The sequence below is a fragment of the Delphinus delphis genome, chromosome 3 (genome assembly GCF_949987515.2).
Source record: "Delphinus delphis chromosome 3, mDelDel1.2, whole genome shotgun sequence".
In the NCBI taxonomy this organism is placed as follows: domain Eukaryota; kingdom Metazoa; phylum Chordata; class Mammalia; order Artiodactyla; family Delphinidae; genus Delphinus; species Delphinus delphis.
The window spans coordinates 8,134,590-8,154,604 of record NC_082685.1 but is presented as its reverse complement, the minus strand read 5'-3'; the positions used below and the strand labels follow the sequence as shown (position 1 = coordinate 8,154,604).

Sequence of the window (20,015 nt, the reverse complement as noted above, 5' to 3'; positions counted from 1 at the left end):
AGGTTTGGAGATTTCTCCAATTTTATGGGATTCATAAAGGCTTTCCTGAAGCAGCTTTCTGATGAGTGAATTCCACTTGCCTCAAGTGTCTCCCCTTGTTTGGGTGCTGCTGCTGTTTTAATTCCTTGAAATTCACAGAGTTCTCCCATTCTAAAAAACCAGGAACCATTTCTAGTGAATCTCACCGTTTTTATGCCATTGGAAGTTTTTTCCCCAGGAACATTCTGTGTAAGAATTGCGTCTTTTGATTTAAGTTGAGTATCCTGGTCTGAAAGTGAATGGGGAAATTTTTTATAATTATTGGGAGAAAAAGTAGGGATGAAAGAAAAAAGGAGGCAGGCACCCTATGGATTTGTTTTCAAATAATAACACTAAATATAGGAGGAAAATGTGAAAGAGAAGATGCAACCAGTGACGAGAGAAATTAATTTAGGAACTTGGCTCTGGAAAAAGATGCCAATGATAGGGACAAGCAATGGAAATGAGAGGTATTTTACTAAGGATTCTGGAGGCTTGAGACAATAAGAGAAGGTATTATCTGGAAAGCAAGTGGGGAGAACTGAACAAAAAGTATTCAAGGAAATGTGAAATTGAAAGAGTAATTAAAATAGTTTTTCCTTTGAGACCAAATGGAAGTATGAATGAATGGAGAGATGGTGAAAGAAGGAAAGCTCATGTAATGGCCTCTGCCTTCTTTCCCACAATGACTGACATTCCCAACAGTATCACCCCTTGCAGGCTGTGGCTATTTCATACAATGACCCCTTTCTGCCTGGGGCTCACCTCTATAAGCACCTTGGAGAATTCGTCTCTGCTCTGGCCTCAGCTCTTCCTGCTCCACCTCGGTGAACAGACTGTGTTTGCAGAGATGATACCCTGCTCATGGGGAAAGACACATGATGTGGGGAGACTGTGAAGGAAACAAGAAATCTTTCCACAAAATTGATTCCAATACTTTGGTTTTAAAGGATTCTGAAGATAGGCAAGTGCAGCTTTAGGGGGAGCAAAACAATCAGATTACATAACTATTTCACAGGGCCCCAAAACAGACACGCATACTCCTTGCCCCACATGACCTGACCCTTGAATTCCAAGCCCAAGATCTGCAAATTACCTAAATTTTTTAAGGATCGAGAAAATACAATCAGTGCATTTTCATGGGAAGCCACAAGACTGCTCCACAAGGGCAGGAACCATCCATTCTGTGTTTACCATGTACTGCCATTCTTTTCACAGTTGCTGGAACAGATATGTGATGAAGAACTATTACGTGTAGGAACAAATGAATACGAAGGAATGAAGTCAACTTTACCCACTGAGGCTAGGTTCCTAAAGTTCTCCAGCATCACATCTCTGTACAGGATTTTCTGAGCAGGGTCCAGCAGTGCCCACTCCTCCTGTGAAAAGTCCACTGCCACTTCCTCGAAGGTCACCAAGTCCTAAAACATCACATGTACACAGGTTCAGCCAAGGACCATCTCTAACTCTGAACCAGAAAGATGGCGAGTGAGGCTGACAGGACTTGGGAAGGAGACCCAATGTGTAGGAAGCTCAGACATGCTTCAGAGGTCTCATTATTTGACCCAAGGCTCAATTCTTGGAACTTTCCACTTTTGTCCTCACTCCCTGGACCATATCATCCAGCAGCTTAGCAGCTTTTCTAACACAGTGGAACTTATATTTCCACAACTAGGTTGTGAGGAATCTGCCAGTCTTATTGAAGATCAAGACTGAGCATACTGCAGAATGAGAAAAATAATTAGTGAAAAAAGTCTTTATTTTCCTTCATGGCACCCAGCAGAATATGGAACTAATACTCACCCTGGAGGATTATCTGAAAAAAAATTAACAAATGTTGAGGCCTTTCCTAAGACATCCTCTATCTCCTATTCTGAGAAGCCCAGAGAACTGGGGAAGCCTAAGGCCAGCCTGCCTGGGCTGTGAAGCTGTGGGTCATGGGCAAGAGATGTATCCTTTAGCAACAGCAATGTTTTTTTGGAAACAATAACTTCCCACATACCTGTGACCAGGTTGTCAGCAATCCTGCAGCCATTCTTCCTCTTGTGTCTCCCTCCTGGCCAGGCTCCTGGACTGGAGCATGCAGACCTAGAGGAGAAGAAAGAAGCCATGAGAGTCTTGGCCTGACAGATATTCAACACTTACAGGCCTGGAAGCTTCCTCACACTAGCTTTAACAACGCACACATAAATGCACATATATGCACATATACATACAAACAATACAGTACAGATTTTATCTCCCTATCCAAGAACAGTTAGGAATGGGAATACTGTATGTACTTATTATTATTATTATTTTGCGGTACGCAGGCCTCTCACTGTCGTGGCCTCACCTGTTGCGGAGCACAGGCTCCGGATGTGCAGGCTCAGTGGCCGTGGCTCACGGGCCCAGCCGCTCCGTGGCATGTGGGATCTTCCCGGACCAGGGCACGAACCTGTGTCTCCTGCATCGGCAGGCAGACTCTCAACCACTGAGCCACCAGGGAAGCCCTGTATGTACTTATTTTTTTAACTTTTCCCTAGACTGAACTACCAAAAATGCCTAGAGTCACTCACAACTCAGGAGCAATGAGCGCTCTAGTGTTAAAATTCCTCAAAATGCCATCTATCTGTATAAGAAACCAGGACTCCTTTGGCAAATAGCTGAGTCCAATGTGGACAAGAAATGTGCAAGATGAGCCTGGAACAGCTTATACCAGAAAGCAAGGAGCCTACCACACAGGAGAAAACTTAAAAAGGTTCCCACTGGCTTAAGATGGAACAATTTAATAAAGAATAATGACTACAATCAGTTGAAATATACCAAATGTAAAACAAAGCCATGAGTATATAGTGTTACTAAAAGAACCTTCAATGGTCACTATCGGAGGTGGCTAGGATATAATTTTGTTATTCTGAAAATTCGTGAAAAGAATCAAGGCTTTCCTGGTGGCTCAGTGGTTAAGAATCCACCTGCCAATGCAGGGGACGCAGGTTCGAGTCCTGGTCCGGGAAGATCCCACATGCCATGAAGCAACTAAGCCCGTGTGTCACAACTACTGAGCCCACGTGCCACAACTGCTGAAGCCTGCGTGCCTAAAGCCCATGCTCCACAACAAGAGAAGCCACCACAATGAGAAACCCACGCACCGCAAAGTAGAGCAACCCCTGCTTGCCACAACTAGAGATAGCCCGCACACAGCAATGAAGACCCAACACAGCCAAAAGTAAATAAAATAAATAAATTTATTTAAAGAATGTAATTAAAGACTCAAATGTATCACCCCGCTCCCTCCTTTATGAACAATATTTTATGATTACCAAATAGTTGCGATAAGGGAAAGCTCTTTATAGAATAATTATAGAAACTTTATTAGGAGCTTCATTTATTATGAAGAAAATGCTAGAATCAGAAAGTCACCATTCTGCAACCACTAGTAAATTAATGGACCTAGGCAATGACAAGAAATGGCTATTAAAATATTAGATGAAAAGTGAATGGGGATGTTTATTTTCAACTTTTAATTTTGAAATTATTTTGAAAAAATTTCAAACTCAAAAGTTGTGAGAATAGTGTAAATATGAGGAACTTCCCTATACTCTTTATCAGTTGTTAAAGTTCTATCACATTTGCTTTCTTTCTCTCTCTGTAGGGGTGTGTGTGTGTGTGGGTGGGTGTTTCATCAAGAATGATATTGAGAGGAATCTACTTGAGAGGAAATTGTGGATGTCATGACCCTTTTCTCCTACATTCTTCAGAGTATCATAGGAACTTAGAACTTAGAATATTCTCTAACACAAACACAATGATTGAAAGCAGGATTTAATATTACTATCTATCATACAATCCATATGCAGAATTTTACCAACTGGCCCAATAATGTCCTTTATAGCAGTCACTTTTTAAACTTCCCATCCAGGATCACGCCCTCAAAGTATGTTTCTTTAATCTTCTTTAATCTGGACCAATCCCTCAGCCTTTCTTCATCTTCCCAGGTTTGAAAAGTCCAGGCCAGATGTTTTACAGACAGCCTCAGTTTTGGTTGTTTTCTCATGATTAGATTCACAAAGTTCATTTTTGGATGATGTATTATGTGATTGATGCTTGTCCTTCTCTGCATCACTTCAGGAGGCTTATGATGCCAGTCTTGTCTCATTATTGATATTAACTTTGATCACTTGGTTAAGGTGGTATGCAGCATGTTTCCCCATTAAGTTACACTTTTTTTCTTTTGTAATTAACAAGAAACCTGAAGGACATAATTTAAGACTAAGTACATGTGCTGGGGAACTTTATAAAGTAAGATCAAGCTGACACTGGGACCAACTGATAAATCTTAACATCTCAAAAGAGACAACTGGACATCATTAGTTCTGATATGATGTAACAAAAAACAACACCAATTATAAAATATTTTTGCCAAAAAAAATCCTAACAAATCCTTTAATTAGCAGTTTATAGAAGAAGGGTAAGAGGAGACAGAGGACATGTTAAATGATATTATATACAGGACATAACCAGACAAATCCAGTTTGGAGGAGAAAGAGGAAGGGAGAACTCTTCCTGATTAAGAGACTTAAGAGGTGTAACAATCCATCGTAAAGTGTGGCCCTTAGATCTTGATTCGAACGACTATAAAAACACATTTGAGACACGTGGTGTTAACAGAACACAGACAGGATATTAGACGATATTGGTAAAGAGAAAAGCATCCTGGGTTTCGGAACCAAAAAAAAAAAAAAAAAAAAGAGAGAGAGAGAGAGAGAGAAAGCAGTTCCTAAAATGCAGGAGCTGACCTGGTACTCTCAGCTAGGCCTTGCTGTTGTGATGAGCTGGCCTGAAACTCACAGCAAAGTCTGGGTGTTCTCTTGTTCAACACCCAAAACAGCAACAAGACAAGGTCACTCTGTGACCATGATATATTGAGACAAAAGCAAGAACACTCTGTAACTGTGTTTGAACATGGACAAAATATAAACATTATTTACACCTCAGAAATGACCAAACATCCCCCTTTTCTGGCTAATATGAGTGACTGCTCCATGTTTATCAATTATAATTTTAGCCTCTGTATAGTTTTCCCCCTTTGTAGGTAACATTTACTAAGATGCCCAACACAGAATAATACCCTTGCACCCTACAACATCCAATCCAGAACTCACCCCAAAAGCACCTAATACGAGCCCCAATTCTTTTTTTTATAGGTTAGAAAAATGTGAGTTTTTTGTTTGTTTTTTTATATTAAGGCTTTGTAGTTGCATTTACTAAGTTCCTGGTTTCAGCTGGCATCTTAAAAATATATCCCTTTAAGTTATGATTTTAGGTTCTCAATTGACAAAGGTCAACCAGACAATGACAAAGTCTAAAAAATGCCCAACATTGACAAAGAAATTAGTTTGAAAACTAGAAAATCTGCCTTCAAAAATAGCTATTTCTACCAAAGTGGACAAAAGGTATTGTTGTTGGATTAAACTACAATTTTATTTTAAATATCACCATCCCTCGGGAAATACCACTATAGCTTGAAAAATCACATTCACTTACAACTCACACTCTTGATCCTTGAAATGACATCTTATAATTCCGATACGCAGTATGCTTCTGAGTCAGTAGTTTTACCCTGAATGCCCTTTAAAGAAACCTTTTCAATGTTAAAATGATGTATGACTTTTTATTATACTAGCCAATTTGCTAGTATGTATATCAAGAGCAATGTTCCCCCCTTTTTCTTTTCAATATTTATTTATTTATTTGGCTGCACTGGGTCTTAGTTGTGGCACGTGGGATCTTCAATCTTCGTTGCAGCATGTGAGATCTAGTTCCCTGACTAGGGATCAAACCCAGACCCCCTGCATTGGGAGTCTTAGCCACTGGACCACCAGGGAAGTCCCTCTCCTTTCTTTTTTAAAAGTAATTTTAAAATTTATTTTAATTGAGATAACAATGATTTATAAAATATAAGTTTCATGTGTTCAAAACCAAAGTCCTTAATAAGTCTTTTCTAACACTCTCTTACTGAGATATTCCACAGTTCACCATTGTGTGCATTCTGCCTTGCTGCAGTAAGTAATAAATCCAACTTGTTTAACTCTGTGTGCCCCTGGTGGTCTTCAGCTAAAGACCACTGATAACATCAAGAAATACTGTTAATTTGGGGGGGTGTGATAATGGTGTTGTGATAATGCTAAAAATGTCTGTTAAAAGTTTATGTAAGGGCTTCCCTGGTGGCGCAGTGGTTGAGAGTCCACCTGCCGATGCAGGGGACACGGGTTCGTGCCCAGGTTCGGGAAGATCCCACATGCCGTGGAGCAGCTGGGCCCGTGAGCCATGGCCGCTAAGCCTGCGCATCCGGGGCCTGTGCTCCGCAACGGGAGAGGCCACAACAGTGAGAGGCCCGCATACCACAAAAAAAAAAAAAAAAAAAAAGTTTATTTAAAAAAATTTTTAAATTGAAGTACAGTTGATTTACAATGTTGTGTTAGTTTCAGGTGTACAGCAAAGTCATTCAGCTATGTATGTGTGTGTATACAGATATATATATATACACACACACATATATATATTCTTTTTCAGATTATTTTCCATAATAAGTTATTACAAAATATTGAATATAGTTCCCTGTGCTATACAGTAGGTCCTTAATTTTTATCTATTTTATATATAGTTTTGTGCATCTGTTAATCCCAAACTCCTAATTTATTTAAATTAGGAATTAAAAGTTTATTTTTATTAAATAATTGTCTTGTCAACCCTCAGAATGGGAGAAAACATTTGCAAATGAAGCAACTGACAAAGGATTAATCTCCAAAATTTACAAGCAGCTCATGCACCTCAATATCAAAAAAACAAACAACCTAATCCAAAAATGGGCAGAAGACCTAAATAGACATTTCTCCAAAGAAGATATACAGGTTGCCAACAAACACATGAAAGAATGCTCAACATCATTAATCATTAGAGAAATGTAGATCAAAACTACAATGATGTATCACCTCACACCAGTCAAAATGGCCATCATCAAAAAATCTACAAACAATAAATGCTGGAGAGGGTGTGGAGAAAAGGGAACCCTCTTGCACTGTTGGTGGGAAATGTAAATTGATACAGCCACTATGGAGAACAGTATGGAGGTTCCTTAAAAAACTAAAAATAGAACTACTATATGACTAAACAATCCCACTACTGGGCATATGCCCTGAGAAAACCATAATTCAAAAAGAGTCATGTACCACAATGTTCACTGCAGCTCTATTTACAATAGCCAGGACACGGAAGCAACTTAAGTGTCCATCGACAGATAAATGGATAAAGAAGATGATGCACATATATACAATGGAATATTGCTCAGCCATAAAAAGAAACGAAATTGAGTTATTTGTAGTGAGGTGGATGGACCTAGAGACTGTCATACAGAGTGAAGTAAGTCAGAAAGAAAAACAAATACCGTATGCTAACACATATAGATGAAATCTAAAAAAAAAAAAAAAAAAGGTTCTGAAGAACCTAGGGGCAGGACAGGAATAAAGACACAGACGTATAGAATGGACTTGAAGACACGGGGAGGGCGAAGGGTAAGCTGGGAAGAAGTGAGACAGTGGCATGGACTTATATATACTACCAAACATAAAATAGATAGCTAGTGGGAAGCAGCCACATAGCACAGGGAGATCAGCTCGGTGCTTTGTGACCACCTAGAGGAGTGGGATATGGAGGGTGGGAGGGAGACACAAGAGGGAGGGGATATGGGGATATATGTATATGTATAGCTGATTCACTTTGTTATAAAGCAGAAACTAACACACCATTTTAAAGCAATTATACTCCAATAAAGATGTTTAAAATAAAAAAAAAAAGAATTGTCTCGTAAGTCTCTTGCTCTGTAACAGTTCTCCTTCTTCTTTTGCCCCCAGACTGGGTTAGGCTGGTTGTATCCTTATGATATCCTTTTCTTTTAGAGATACAACTCAAATTCTGGGTGAAATGACATGATGTTTGATATTTGTTTTAACATGCTCCAGGAAAACAAAACTCAGTTATTATAGTAAGTAAGGGGAAGAATTAAGAGTGCAAAATCATGGTAATCATTGAAGCTGGATAATGGTTACAGGGAGGTTTCATCATACACACTCCTGAGTATGTTTGAAAATCCATAATTAAAAGTTCTAAAGAAAAGAAAGATAACTTTCCATACAGAAGGGGACAGAGAGAAAATGTACTGGTCTGGACCTTGGCATCCGATATAGTAGAAAAAGAAAATCTTACGTTTTGGTCCAAATTCACATTACTTGTGTAATCCAAAATTATTCCCTTAAGAGAATAATTTTATTTAAAGAAGGTTCTAGGTTTCATTAAAGAGGGTCCCCCAGGCAATTAGTGTGAGCAAATGGACCTATCTCTGGAAAACTCAACTTCAAGCCAGGCCTCAAAGAATTCCCACAGATAAAATTCTAAGTAAACTGAGGAAGTCACAGTTTAAAAAATTATGAAACACAAATATATAAAATACATAACGTACCATGAGTGAGAAGCAGTCAAAACACAGGCAGCAGGAAGAAGAAAGCACAATACTGCAGGTATTAGACTTTTTAGACATTATGTAAAAAACCCTCTATATTTAACAGGCTTAAAGAAATTAAGAGAAATATGGATGAATATGGAATAAGATACACTAGAAATGATGAAACAGTTTTAAGAAACAAACATAACTTTTAGAAAGGAAACTGATTCGTTGAAGTTAGAAATTCAATGCAACAATTAACTACCAGATTAGAACTTTGTTACACCATTTGATGAGAAACTAGCTAGGAATTTCCTAGAATTAGTAAAAGACACTAACCTTTGGATCCAGGAAGCACAATAAATCCCAGGCTGAAAGAATAAAAAGAAATCCACACCTACATTTATTTTCTTCTTTGGTGTTTGATTTTTTTCCCCCCACAATCTTAAAAGTAGCCAGGGAAAAAACTCAGGTCACCTAAAAAGGACAGACAAACTGATGTCTTACGTCTCAAGAGCAACAAAGTATGTCAGAAGAAAGGATGACACCCTCAGTGTGCTGAGAGAAAAATAACTTAACAACTTAGAATTCTAAATCCAGTTAAAATATCTTCCTTAGGTTCAAGGGTGAATTTATGAAATCAAACCCTGAATCTAATCAAGCTTCTGGACTAACTAATTTTAATAGGAAATACAGAGATAAACAAGTTAAATAACACAAAGCAGCAGCAATCAGCTAAATCCATAATGTAGGACAAACGCCTTGATATCTCCAATAAGTCAGTGGATTAAAAAAAAAAAAAGGAAAAAGGAGGAGGAGGGGATAAAACAAACTTAAGAGATACATATTCAAAAAAACAAGGTGGGTACCCTGTTAAGATCCTGATTTGAACAAACTGTAAAAAGATACTCTGGAGACAACTGGGGAACTTTGGAGTTTGCCAGGTGGGAAAACGCGGTGATGGTTATGTACCAGCCAGAGACGCATGCTTAAGTACCGATGAAAGGACATGACGTCCAGAATCTGCTGTAAAAACACTCCAGAAAAAAGAAAAAGCAGGTGACTAGGCTACCAGCACTGTCCAACTCTTACGTACACTATCTAATACAATAGCCACCATTTACATATGGCTATTGAGCACCTGAAATGAGGCTAGTGTTATTTAAGTAATTTAAATTTTAACTTAAATTTGAATAGCCACATATGGCTAGTGTATTAGACAGCTCAGGCCTACGGGATCCAAGAATGGTAAAATACTGATAATTGTGAAAACTGAGTGTTGAAGATATGATTCGCTATTTTATTTTCTCTACTTTTGTGTGTGCTTGAAAATTTCCATATGAAAAGCTTAAAGTTTTAAAAGGGGAGTAAAATAAAGACATTTTAAAGTAAAGACCCAAGAGAGCTTACCCATCTAAAGATCATCACTAAAGTAAATTCTCAGTATTCCAGGAAATAGGAATTTTTATGTCTGAAATATTAAGTGAACTTTGATTATATAAAATAATAATAGCAATATCTAATTTGTGAGATGGAAAAGCAAGCTGGAATGCTACTGAATAATAAAAATATATAAACTGGGAGGGATGTGACTAGTCTTATGCTCCTGGTATTCTTCCGTTAGAGAATAAAGGTATTGATTAGCTTTAGACTTTAAGTGTGCATGATAAAATAGCTAGGGCAACTACTGAAGAACACAGTGGGCTTAACTCACAGGCTAGAAGAAACAATAGAATGAGGAAAAAACTTCAATTATTACAAAGGCAACAAAAATAAGCAGGGGAAAAAAACAACAAAAGCAAGTAAAATAAACAGCATGTTGTAAGATGGCAGAAAATGTCTTAATCAATAATCACAATAAATGTACAAATAAATAGACTGAACTCTATAGTTTAAAAACAAAGACTGCCATGTTAGATTAAGATAAATTTCAGCTCTATGCTGTTTCACGAGATGCACTAAAAACAAAACAACACAGAAAGACTAAATCTCAAAAATGGAAATGATATACCAGACAAATATTAACCAAAATAAAGTTTGTTTGGCTAACTTAATTTCACACATTTTTAAGACAAAAGGCACTACAACAGGTAACTATATTAGGATATAAGATTCAATTAATGAGAAAGTATAAAGATTCTGAAGTTGTATACACAAGTAACATAGTCTCATAAAATTTATACACAGAAGCTAACAGAATTAAAGTAGAAACTGACAAATCTCCATCAGTGTAAGAGACTTTAACACACTATTCTGAGTAATGGATAATCAGAGGAAAAAAAGAGGATTTGAAGGTCTGAATAGTAAAATGAACATCCTTCATCTAAAACACTTATAGACACTACTCTCAATAGAGAATACATATCTTTCTCAAGCATAAGTGGAATGTTTACAAAACTGACCCCACTGCTATACTATAAAGTTAGTCTTAAGCCTTTCAGAGAAGATGTATACAGATATGTTCTCTGACCAAAATGAAATTAAGTTATATATTAATTACAAAAGTAAATTATGTTGAAACATACGAAACTGCCATTTTTATAGGTTAAAAAAAAGGTTGAATGTTAGCAGTTTCACCATAGTTCAATCTAATAGAAAAAAGCCATTGACATCTGGAGTTTAGAGAACATTACTACACTTACGAAGAACTCATGGGTAAAAGATATAATTAATGAATTAAATTAGAAATTGAAAAGTACATTAATACTATGGTATTGATCAGTGCTAAGTACCAAAACTTGTAGGTTGCAGCTAAAGTGGGCCTTAGGAAAAAAAAAAAGTAGGCTTTATGTACTTATATTAGAAAAAAAGTTAAAAATTAGTCTAAGTTTCCAATTTAAGAATTTAGGGAATTCCCTGGCAGTCCAGTGGTTAGGACTCAGCACTCTCACTACGAAGGGCCTAGGTTCGATCCTTGGTCAGAGAACTAAGATCCTGCATGCCACGTGGCGTGGCCAAAAAAAATTTAGAGGAAAAAAATCTCAAAATAAATTTTTAAAAATTGAAGGAAAGAAAGAATAATATGATGAACTAGAAAACAAAAACCCAGAAAAGATCAAACAAAAACAATTGATTCTTTGAAAATTAATAGGAAAAATCATGCAAGATTATTCAAGAAAAAAAGAGGGAGAAGGTGCAAAGAAAATTGAAAAGCAAAAAAGAACACAATTATAGATGCTGCAGAGAATAAACATGTAAGATATTGTGAATAACTGTATGCTAATCAAGCTCAGAAGTCACAGGAAATAGCTCAATTCCTAGAGAAATAAGACTAGAAATAACAAACTGAATAGTCCTAAAATAATTATCAAAAATGACCTGGACAGTGATAGTTGCACAACCCTGTGATTGTGACTAATGCCACTGAATTGTATGCTTTAAAATGTTTATAATGGCAAATTTTATATTGTATATATTTTACCACAATTTAAAAAAATATATAAAAGTGGAATAATCTGGGTTGTTGCTGACCCCCTCAGAGAGACTCCAGGTCTCTCCAGCCCAAATAATTCACTGCCTAGATAGATTCTTTAAAAAACAAAACAACCAAAAAAACAAAAACAAAATAAAGAACTAGGCATATAAATTTCTCCCATGAAGAAAACACCAGGCTCAGAGGTTTTATATATCAGTTCTGCCATTCAAAGAAGAGAAAATTCTAATCTGACTCAAATCTTTCAGGGATTAGACACACTTATGCAAAACTCCAGAAATGTGCACGATCCAAAACGTCATGTGTGCATTTTGATTAATCTATGACAGTACCTTACATAATTACCATGCGGGGAAAGAAGGGGAGGGGATGGACAGGCCACTTTTAAGATGATGTCACAAAACAGTTTGCCTTATCAAAGGGATTACCTTGATTAAGTAGATAAAGGAAGAGGAATGTTCCTTGAGATTGGTATAATACTGATATCAAACATGACAGCCATTATAAGAAAACAAAATGATACTGAGGTCTCATTAATAAACATAGATACAAAGAGTCTATAGAAAATAAGTCCAAATCAAATACATCAAAAAATGAGAAAGATAATACATCAGAACCAAGTCGAGTTTATCCCAGGAATGTAAGAGAGGCTTACTAGAAAATCAATTAATGTCATTTGTTTCATGAATAGATCAAAGTAGAAAACAGTATGATCGTCTCAATAATACAGTAAAAGTGTTTGATAATACCCAACATTGCATGATTTAAAAATAATTTTGGCCAACTCTATTTAAAAAAACTCAATTTTTAAAATGGGCAAAATATCTATTTTTCTAAAGAAAATACAATGGCCATTAAGCATATGAAAATATGCTTATTATTAGCCACCAGGGACATGCAAATGAAAGCCACAAGATACCACTTGACACTCATTTTGATAGTTATAATCAGAAAGACAAATAACAATTGGTGAGTATGTGGAGAAATCAGAACTCATTTGCTGGTGGTAAAGAATAATGGTGCAGTCACTTTAGAAAACAGTTTGGTAGTCCACCAAAATGTTAAATATACGATTATCATATGAATCAGCATTCCACTCCTAGGTATAAACCCAAGAGAAATGAAAATGTAAGTCTACGCAAAAACTTTAACAAGAATGTTCATAACAGCATTATTTACAATAGCCCAAATGTGGAAATAACCCAAATGACCATCAAATTATGAGTGGATAAATAAAATGTGATGTATCTATACAAAAGAATATTTTTGGCCATTAATAGGAATCAGTACTGACAGTTGCTACAATGTGGATGAACCTTGAAAACATTATAGTGAAAAAAGTCATTCACAAAAGACAAAATATTGTATGATTCCATTTATATGAAATGTCCAGAATGGACAAGTCTATAAAGACAAGAAATAGATTAGTGAGTGGTGGCCTGGGGGGTAGGGAAGTGGGAGTGAGTGCTAATGAGTATGGAATTTCTTTCTGGGATGATGAAAATTTTCTAAAATTATATTGTGGATTTCTTTCTGGGATGATGAAAATTTTCTAAAATTATATTGTGATGATGGTTGCACAACTCTGGGAATATACTAAAATTCACTGAATTGTACACTTTAGTTACATGTTAATTATAGTAAACGAGGAAAAGAGGAATAGAAGGAAATGTCTTTAAACCTGAAAATGTATCGAAAACATAGAGCAAGCATTTCAATTTACTAGATACAAGCTGAAGGCCTTTGAGACACAGAAAAAGAAGTGGCTCCTTCTACTAATCATGATACAGACAGTGCAGTAAGTTGGGGAGAGCGGAAAAGAATGGGGAGACATGATAGTTTGGAGGACTGTAAAAGAAGAATAAACCTGTCATTCATGGATGATATGTAAACATCCAAAAGCATCTATAGGTTAAGATTATTTGAAAACTAAGAGAGGTGTGCAACTTGCTGGATGCAAAATACACGTTCTGAGCGCTCAAAATAGAACGGGGGCAGTTGGCAATATCTAGGAATATTACACATGACCCAACAACTTTAGTTCTAAAAATCGACCTTAAAGTCCTAAGTACAGAAATATGAAGAAACATGCACAAGCCCATTCAGATGGGAACAACTCAATCGTCCACCAATAGGGGACTAGGCTGCTTCCACACACTAGAGAACTGTAAGACAGATCAAAGAAAAAAAAAAGGGCAGATCTCCGTGAACTGATGAGTACTTCAAAGAATGTCATAACGGAAGAAAATGAGGTACAAGAAAGGGCATCTTCTTAAGGAAAAGTAGCCAGACTTGGGGGAGGCCTTTTAAAGAGGGGAGGACAGGCGACGGAGAAAAGACCCTGCGGACGCGCCCTGCCCTTATTTCCAGACCCGCCTCCTCCCGGGGACAGACCACCCAAGCAGTCGTCCGGGAGACGGGAAGAAGCCGCGGCCCCAGCAGGCGCGAATGTAACGGGTCGGGGCTTGGAGGACAAGCGGGGCGTCCTGAGGACCCGGGCGGGAAGTCGCGCGTGAAGCCCGGCAGGAGGCCCCGCGGCCCAGGAGCAGCTGGCGCCGTAAACCTTACCCATGACCCCTCCCCACTATCGACCGGCCCTTCCAGACTCGTGGTCGGAACCTGGACTTGGGCCCAGCCGGATCAAACGCCAACGGATATGGAAACGGGTAAGATGCGCGAAGCAGCTATTGAGGACCAAGCCGCCAGCGGACGCGCACCTCCGCTTCGGGTCCCGGGCCTGAGGCTCCCGCCTCCAGTAGTTCAGTACCCCCCCGGAACTCCGATCGGGGAGCGGGGCTGGGAGGCGGGCCCGGAGAGAGTGGCTGAGGCCTGGTCAGGGAGCCTGGGCACAGAATTGAGGCGAAGTGCAGGCAAGTTTATTTTAAGCGAAGGAGGCTTCTCAAGTAGAGTAACTTACTCTTGATTGCCCATTTAAGTAAAATGGTGCGCAGGCACTTGAGCCCGGGTCTTTCACTCCATATGGTCTCCTCGATGGAAAAAGTAGAGGTCCCCAAGGTTTTGAAAAGGAGACTGAGCAGTCAGAAGGGAAAAGGAGTCCAAACTTCACTGCTCAGCCGTTATGGATTCTCTTGCGGGGTCACTGCCCCTCCCCTTCCTAACCAAAGCAAGCCCCCCAGAAGTCAGAGAACTTTTTTGTCTGGACTCCAATTTAAACAATGATTATCCTGGTATTAAAAACAAAAAACAGTCTCGATCAGCACTTTAAGCTACCCGCCAAGAAATGGATTTTATCAGGGCCAAAATAGGGCTGATTCTTAAATATGCATAACCGGAACCATGATTTAAAATGGAAATCTGGTAGTAGAGAAAAGACAGATTTTAAGGTGCTTTGGGGTTGTTGTTACTACAGTTAGACAGCCCGAAATAAGGATTTTAAAAATTTCAATAGCTTCCTCTCTGTGCCTTTTCTAGACCCCCCATGAATAAAACATCTGCCTAGACATAAAAAAACTTTATCATTAGGAGGATCCTTATTATTTAATGGAATCACCCATATCTGGAGATCTGTATTTAAAAGCTCAACCCCTCCCAGCTGACCATGCTTCTCAGGCAGATCGGTTCTATAAAATATCTGCCCATGTAAAGAGGGGCCCAGGAATCTTAGGCACTTAATTACTAATATTAAAGACTAGAAGCATGTGTTTAAACCGGAAAAATATTAATCTACATTCCGTTCCAAAAATATTTTAAGGAGGCTAGGTTCTTTCACCACATAATGAGCACAGCCTGACAAGGCAGTATCATGTGAACTGTGGACTCCAGGCTTTGCTCAAGGAAAAAAAGCAGGATGTTTTGAGGCAGAAGTGCCCACTAGCCTTTCTCAGCTCCACTGTAAACACACGGGGGTTAGCGTCCCCAACCCTCTTCAAAGTTGAAAACACCAGTACAACTTAACAGTTGGCCCTCTGGGTTCTGTACCTGCAAATACAACCACCTATGAATGGTGTAATGCTGTAGTACATATTCATTGAAAAAAATCTACATATGAATGGATCTACATATGAAGTTCAAAATCTTGTTGTTCAAGGGTCAACTGTAATGACGCATACCCATTAGAGTATCATACAGGGTATTTTTCACTGCCCTAAAAATCCTCTGTGCTTTGCTTATACATTCCACCCATCACTCTCACCAATCCCTGGCAACCACTGATCTCCACAGTTTTGCCTTTTCCAGAATGTCATATAGTTGGAATCATACAGTATGTAATCTTTCCAGATTGGCTTCTTTCACTTAGTAATATGCATTACTTAGTATATGCATTAAGGTTCTTCCATGTCTTTTCATGGCCTGATAGTCCATTCATTTTAAGCACTGGATAATATTTTGTTGTTTGGATGTGCCAGTTTATCCATTCACCTTCTGAAGGACATCTTGACTTCTTCCAAGTTTTGGCAATTATGAATAAAACTACTATAAACATTCATGTGCAAAGAAACAAAAAAAACCCAAAGCATGCATGTACTGGTTTTTGTGTGGACATAAGTTTTCAACTTACTTGGGTAAATGTCAAGGAGTGTGAATACTGTATCACTTGGTAGGACTATGTTTAGTTTGGTAAGAAACCACCAAATTGTATCCCAAAGTGGCTGTACAATTTTGTATTCCCACCAGCAATGAAATGAAATTTCCTGTTGCTCTATATCTTCACCAACATTTATCATTATCAGTGTTCCAGATTTTGGCCATTCTCACAGATTCATAGATTTGTAGTGGTCTCTTTTTTTCATGTGGGCCATCTTTTCAAATGCTTATTTGCTATCTGCATATCTTCCTTGGTGAGGTGTCTGTTAAGGTCTTAGTCCATTTTTAATCAGCTGTTTATTTTCTTATTGCTGAGTCGTAAGAGTCCTTTATCAGTTGTGTCTTTTGCAAATATTTTCTCTCAATTTGTGCTTGTCTTCTCATTCTCTCAACAATGCCTTTTTTAGAGCAGAAGTTTTTAATTTTAATAAAGTCCCATTTATCAATTATTTCTTTTATGGATCATGTCTTCTATGTCATATTTTTAAAAGTATTGCCACATCCAAGGTCTTCTAGGTTTTCTTCTATGTTATCTTCAAGGAGGTTTATAGTTGTGTGTTTAACACTTAGGGCTGCAATGCATTTTGAGTTAATTTTTGTGATGAGTGCAAGGTCTGTGTCTAGATTTATTCTTTTGCACGTGGGTGTCTGGTTGTTCCAGCACCATCTGTTGAAAAGAATTATATTTACTACATTCCATTTCCTTTGCTCCTCTATCAAAGATCAGTTGACCATATTTATGCTCAACATCATTAGTCTTTAAAAGTATGGGTCTACCTTGAAAAAAACACACACAAAGAAAGGCAACTCATTTAAATAAAAATTTACTTGGTTTTCTTTCCCAGTATCAATTTTCTTGTATGCAGTAAGTGAAAACATGTACTCCAAAACTTTCCCAAGGTCTTATTTAAAAACCTCTTTGTAACAAAGGTTTTTCATTAAAAAAAAAAGCAAAACTTTTTAGGATTTTTATTTATAAAAAATATATAAAAGATATTCATTGAAAGCATTCTAATTGTTTTTACATTCATACATAATCTCTCCAGTGTGACTTTTACAATAAATTAACATAGCCTTTTCCACACTCCCTATATTTATAATTTATGGTTCTTCTCCAGTATGAATCATGTTTCCTAATGACAAAGAACAATCAAAGGCTTTCCTATATCCCTTTCATTCAGGGGATTTCTCATTATGTGTGCTTTCATACTTTCCCAAAGTAGAGAATAAAAACTAAAAAAAATCCTATACTTTTTACATTCGTAATATTTTCACACCCGTGAACTCACAGCTGAATATTAAAGTATAAGGCAGAGCAAAAGGCTTCCCACATTCCTTACAATAAGGTTACCTCCACTATGAATTAGTACATGTTCAGTAAGTGTGAAAGTATCCAAGGCTTTCCCACACTCTTTACAAGCGTTCTCTCTCAAATGTGAATGTGTATACATTCAGAAAGGCATGAAGTATTACTAAAAGTTTTCCCATATTCCTCATATATATGGCTTCTCCCCACTGTGAGTTCTTAAATGTTTAATAAGACATGTGGATCGAGTAAAGGATTTCCCACATCCCTTACATTCAAAAGATTGTTCACCAGTGTGAGTTCTCATGTGTACTGTAAGGCCTGATGAAATAGTGAATGCTTTCCCACATTTTTTACATTTATACACTTCTCTCCCGTATGTGTTTCTTTTATGTTGACTAAAGTACGAGGATTATCTAAATACTTTACCACATTCCTTACATTCAAAAGGTCTTTCTGTGCACTCTTTATTTTTTAAATTTTTTAAAATTTAATTATTTTTGGCTACACCAGCATATGTGGGATCTTAGTTCCCCAACCTGGAATAGAACCCGTGCCCCCTGCATTGGAAGTGTAGTCTTAACCACTGGACCACCAGGGAAGTCCCTACACCGTGCATTCTTAAATGTCAAATAAGAAATGAGAATCAAATAAAGGCTTTCCCACAGTGCTTATAATTGTAAGGTTTTACCCCAGGGTGAGTTTCCAGGTGACTTTTAAAGCAAGATGAAATACTAAACATTTTCCCACATTCCTTACAATGATAAGGCATCTCACCAGTGTGAATTCTTCATATGTACAGTAAGGTATGAGGAACTAACAAAGGCTTTTCCACATTCTCCAGTTTAAATTCGCATGTGAATACTGTTTTGAGAAAAGTAAACTCTGGGCTGCACTCCTTACAAACACAGTGTTTCTAGTATAAAATCTTATATGCTTAGCAAGATCTGGGGAATAAGAAAAGCCTTTTTCAAGTTTCTTACATTTCACAGGCATCAGTCCTCTGTGAATTCTTAAATGCTGAATAACATGAAGATTGAGTGAAAGTCTTCCCACATCCTTTACACTCATAGGATATTTCTCTAGTGAGTTCGCATATGTACAAAAAGGTTTGTAGAATGTGAAAGAGCTTTCCTACGTTCTTTAAAAGCATACGTCCTCTCTCCACCATGAAAAAAAACGTTCCCTAAGGTACGAGGAAGAAGGTAAGCCTTTCTTACAGTCAGCGCATTTATAGGGTTCTCTTGAGTGTAAGTTTTCTTGTGAACCAGGTGTAAATTTTGTTTGAAGGCTGTTTCACACTGATTATACTCAGGAGCATTCTCTCCAGAATAGGTTTGCTTGTGTAGATCAAGGGCACAGTTCTTTATGAAGGCATTTGCACACTGATAACACTCACAAGTTTTCTTTCTAATGTAAGTTTTCCTTTGAGCCTTAAGGCATGAGTGTTCACTCAAGGCTTCTTCACAATGGTTAAAATTGATTTCTCTCCAATGTAATTTCTCTCCTGTTGATGAAGAGATTAATGATGACTTAAAAAGTTTTCCAACCTTGTTATATTCAGAGATTTTCCCCTCTGCCTTGAATTGTTTTTCTATACAAGAAACAAATTAGTATGGCTGAAGTTTTTTATTTGTTTTTGTTTTTCTTCCATTTTCACTGCAATGCATGGTTCCAGACCCTCAGTGCTTTCAAGCAGAATGAAGTGATCATTCTGCTAGAAAGTTTTGTTGTATTCTTTACTTTCAAAGGAATTTTTAGAGTTTAGCTGATAATTGATCAAGATGAAATTATTTATCAAAAACTTCATCTGGGGCTTCCCTGGTGGCGCAGTGGTTGAGAGTCCGCCTGCCGATGCAGGGGACATGGGTTCGTGCCCTGGTCCGGGAAGATCCCACATGCCACAGAGCAGCTAGGCCTGTGAGCCACGGCTGCTGGGCCTGCGTGTCCGGAGCCTGCGCTCTGCAACAGGAGAGGCCACAACAGTGAGAGGCCCACGTACCACAAAAAAGAAAAAAAGAAAAAAACTTCATCTGAATGACATATATGGGAATATTCAGCTGAGTGAACTCTGTGTGAAGAAATATATCGTGAGGGGTGTTTAAAGTTTTTGCCAAATTCATGATGCCCAGAGACTATGAAAAACAGGTGAATGACCCTAGTCTCAAATATCTATCATGGTTATCGTGCAGCTTTCCTATCTTATGGAACTGCTAATTTTCCACTAGTGTGGA

At 37.8% G+C, this 20,015-nt stretch overlaps 1 protein-coding gene across 3 annotated transcripts in view; it reads right to left on the bottom strand.

Moving 5' to 3' along the window:
• LOC132422735 (zinc finger protein 177-like) overlaps positions 1-20,015 on the bottom strand; it is a 33,091-nt gene that overhangs the window by 2,619 nt on the left and 10,457 nt on the right. For 2 of the 3 annotated variants that reach the window (XM_069540543.1, XM_069540544.1), the window contains 4 exons: positions 2,021-2,106; positions 1,313-1,439; positions 784-876; positions 77-268 (listed from right to left, as the gene is read on the bottom strand). In XM_069540543.1, the coding sequence (XP_069396644.1) occupies positions 77-268; positions 784-876; positions 1,313-1,439; positions 2,021-2,106 (498 nt within the window). Of the gene's footprint in view, positions 1-76; positions 269-783; positions 877-1,312; positions 1,440-2,020; positions 2,107-19,180; positions 19,289-20,015 lie in introns of all 3 variants that reach the window. The other variant, XM_060007656.2, reaches the window with a different exon arrangement.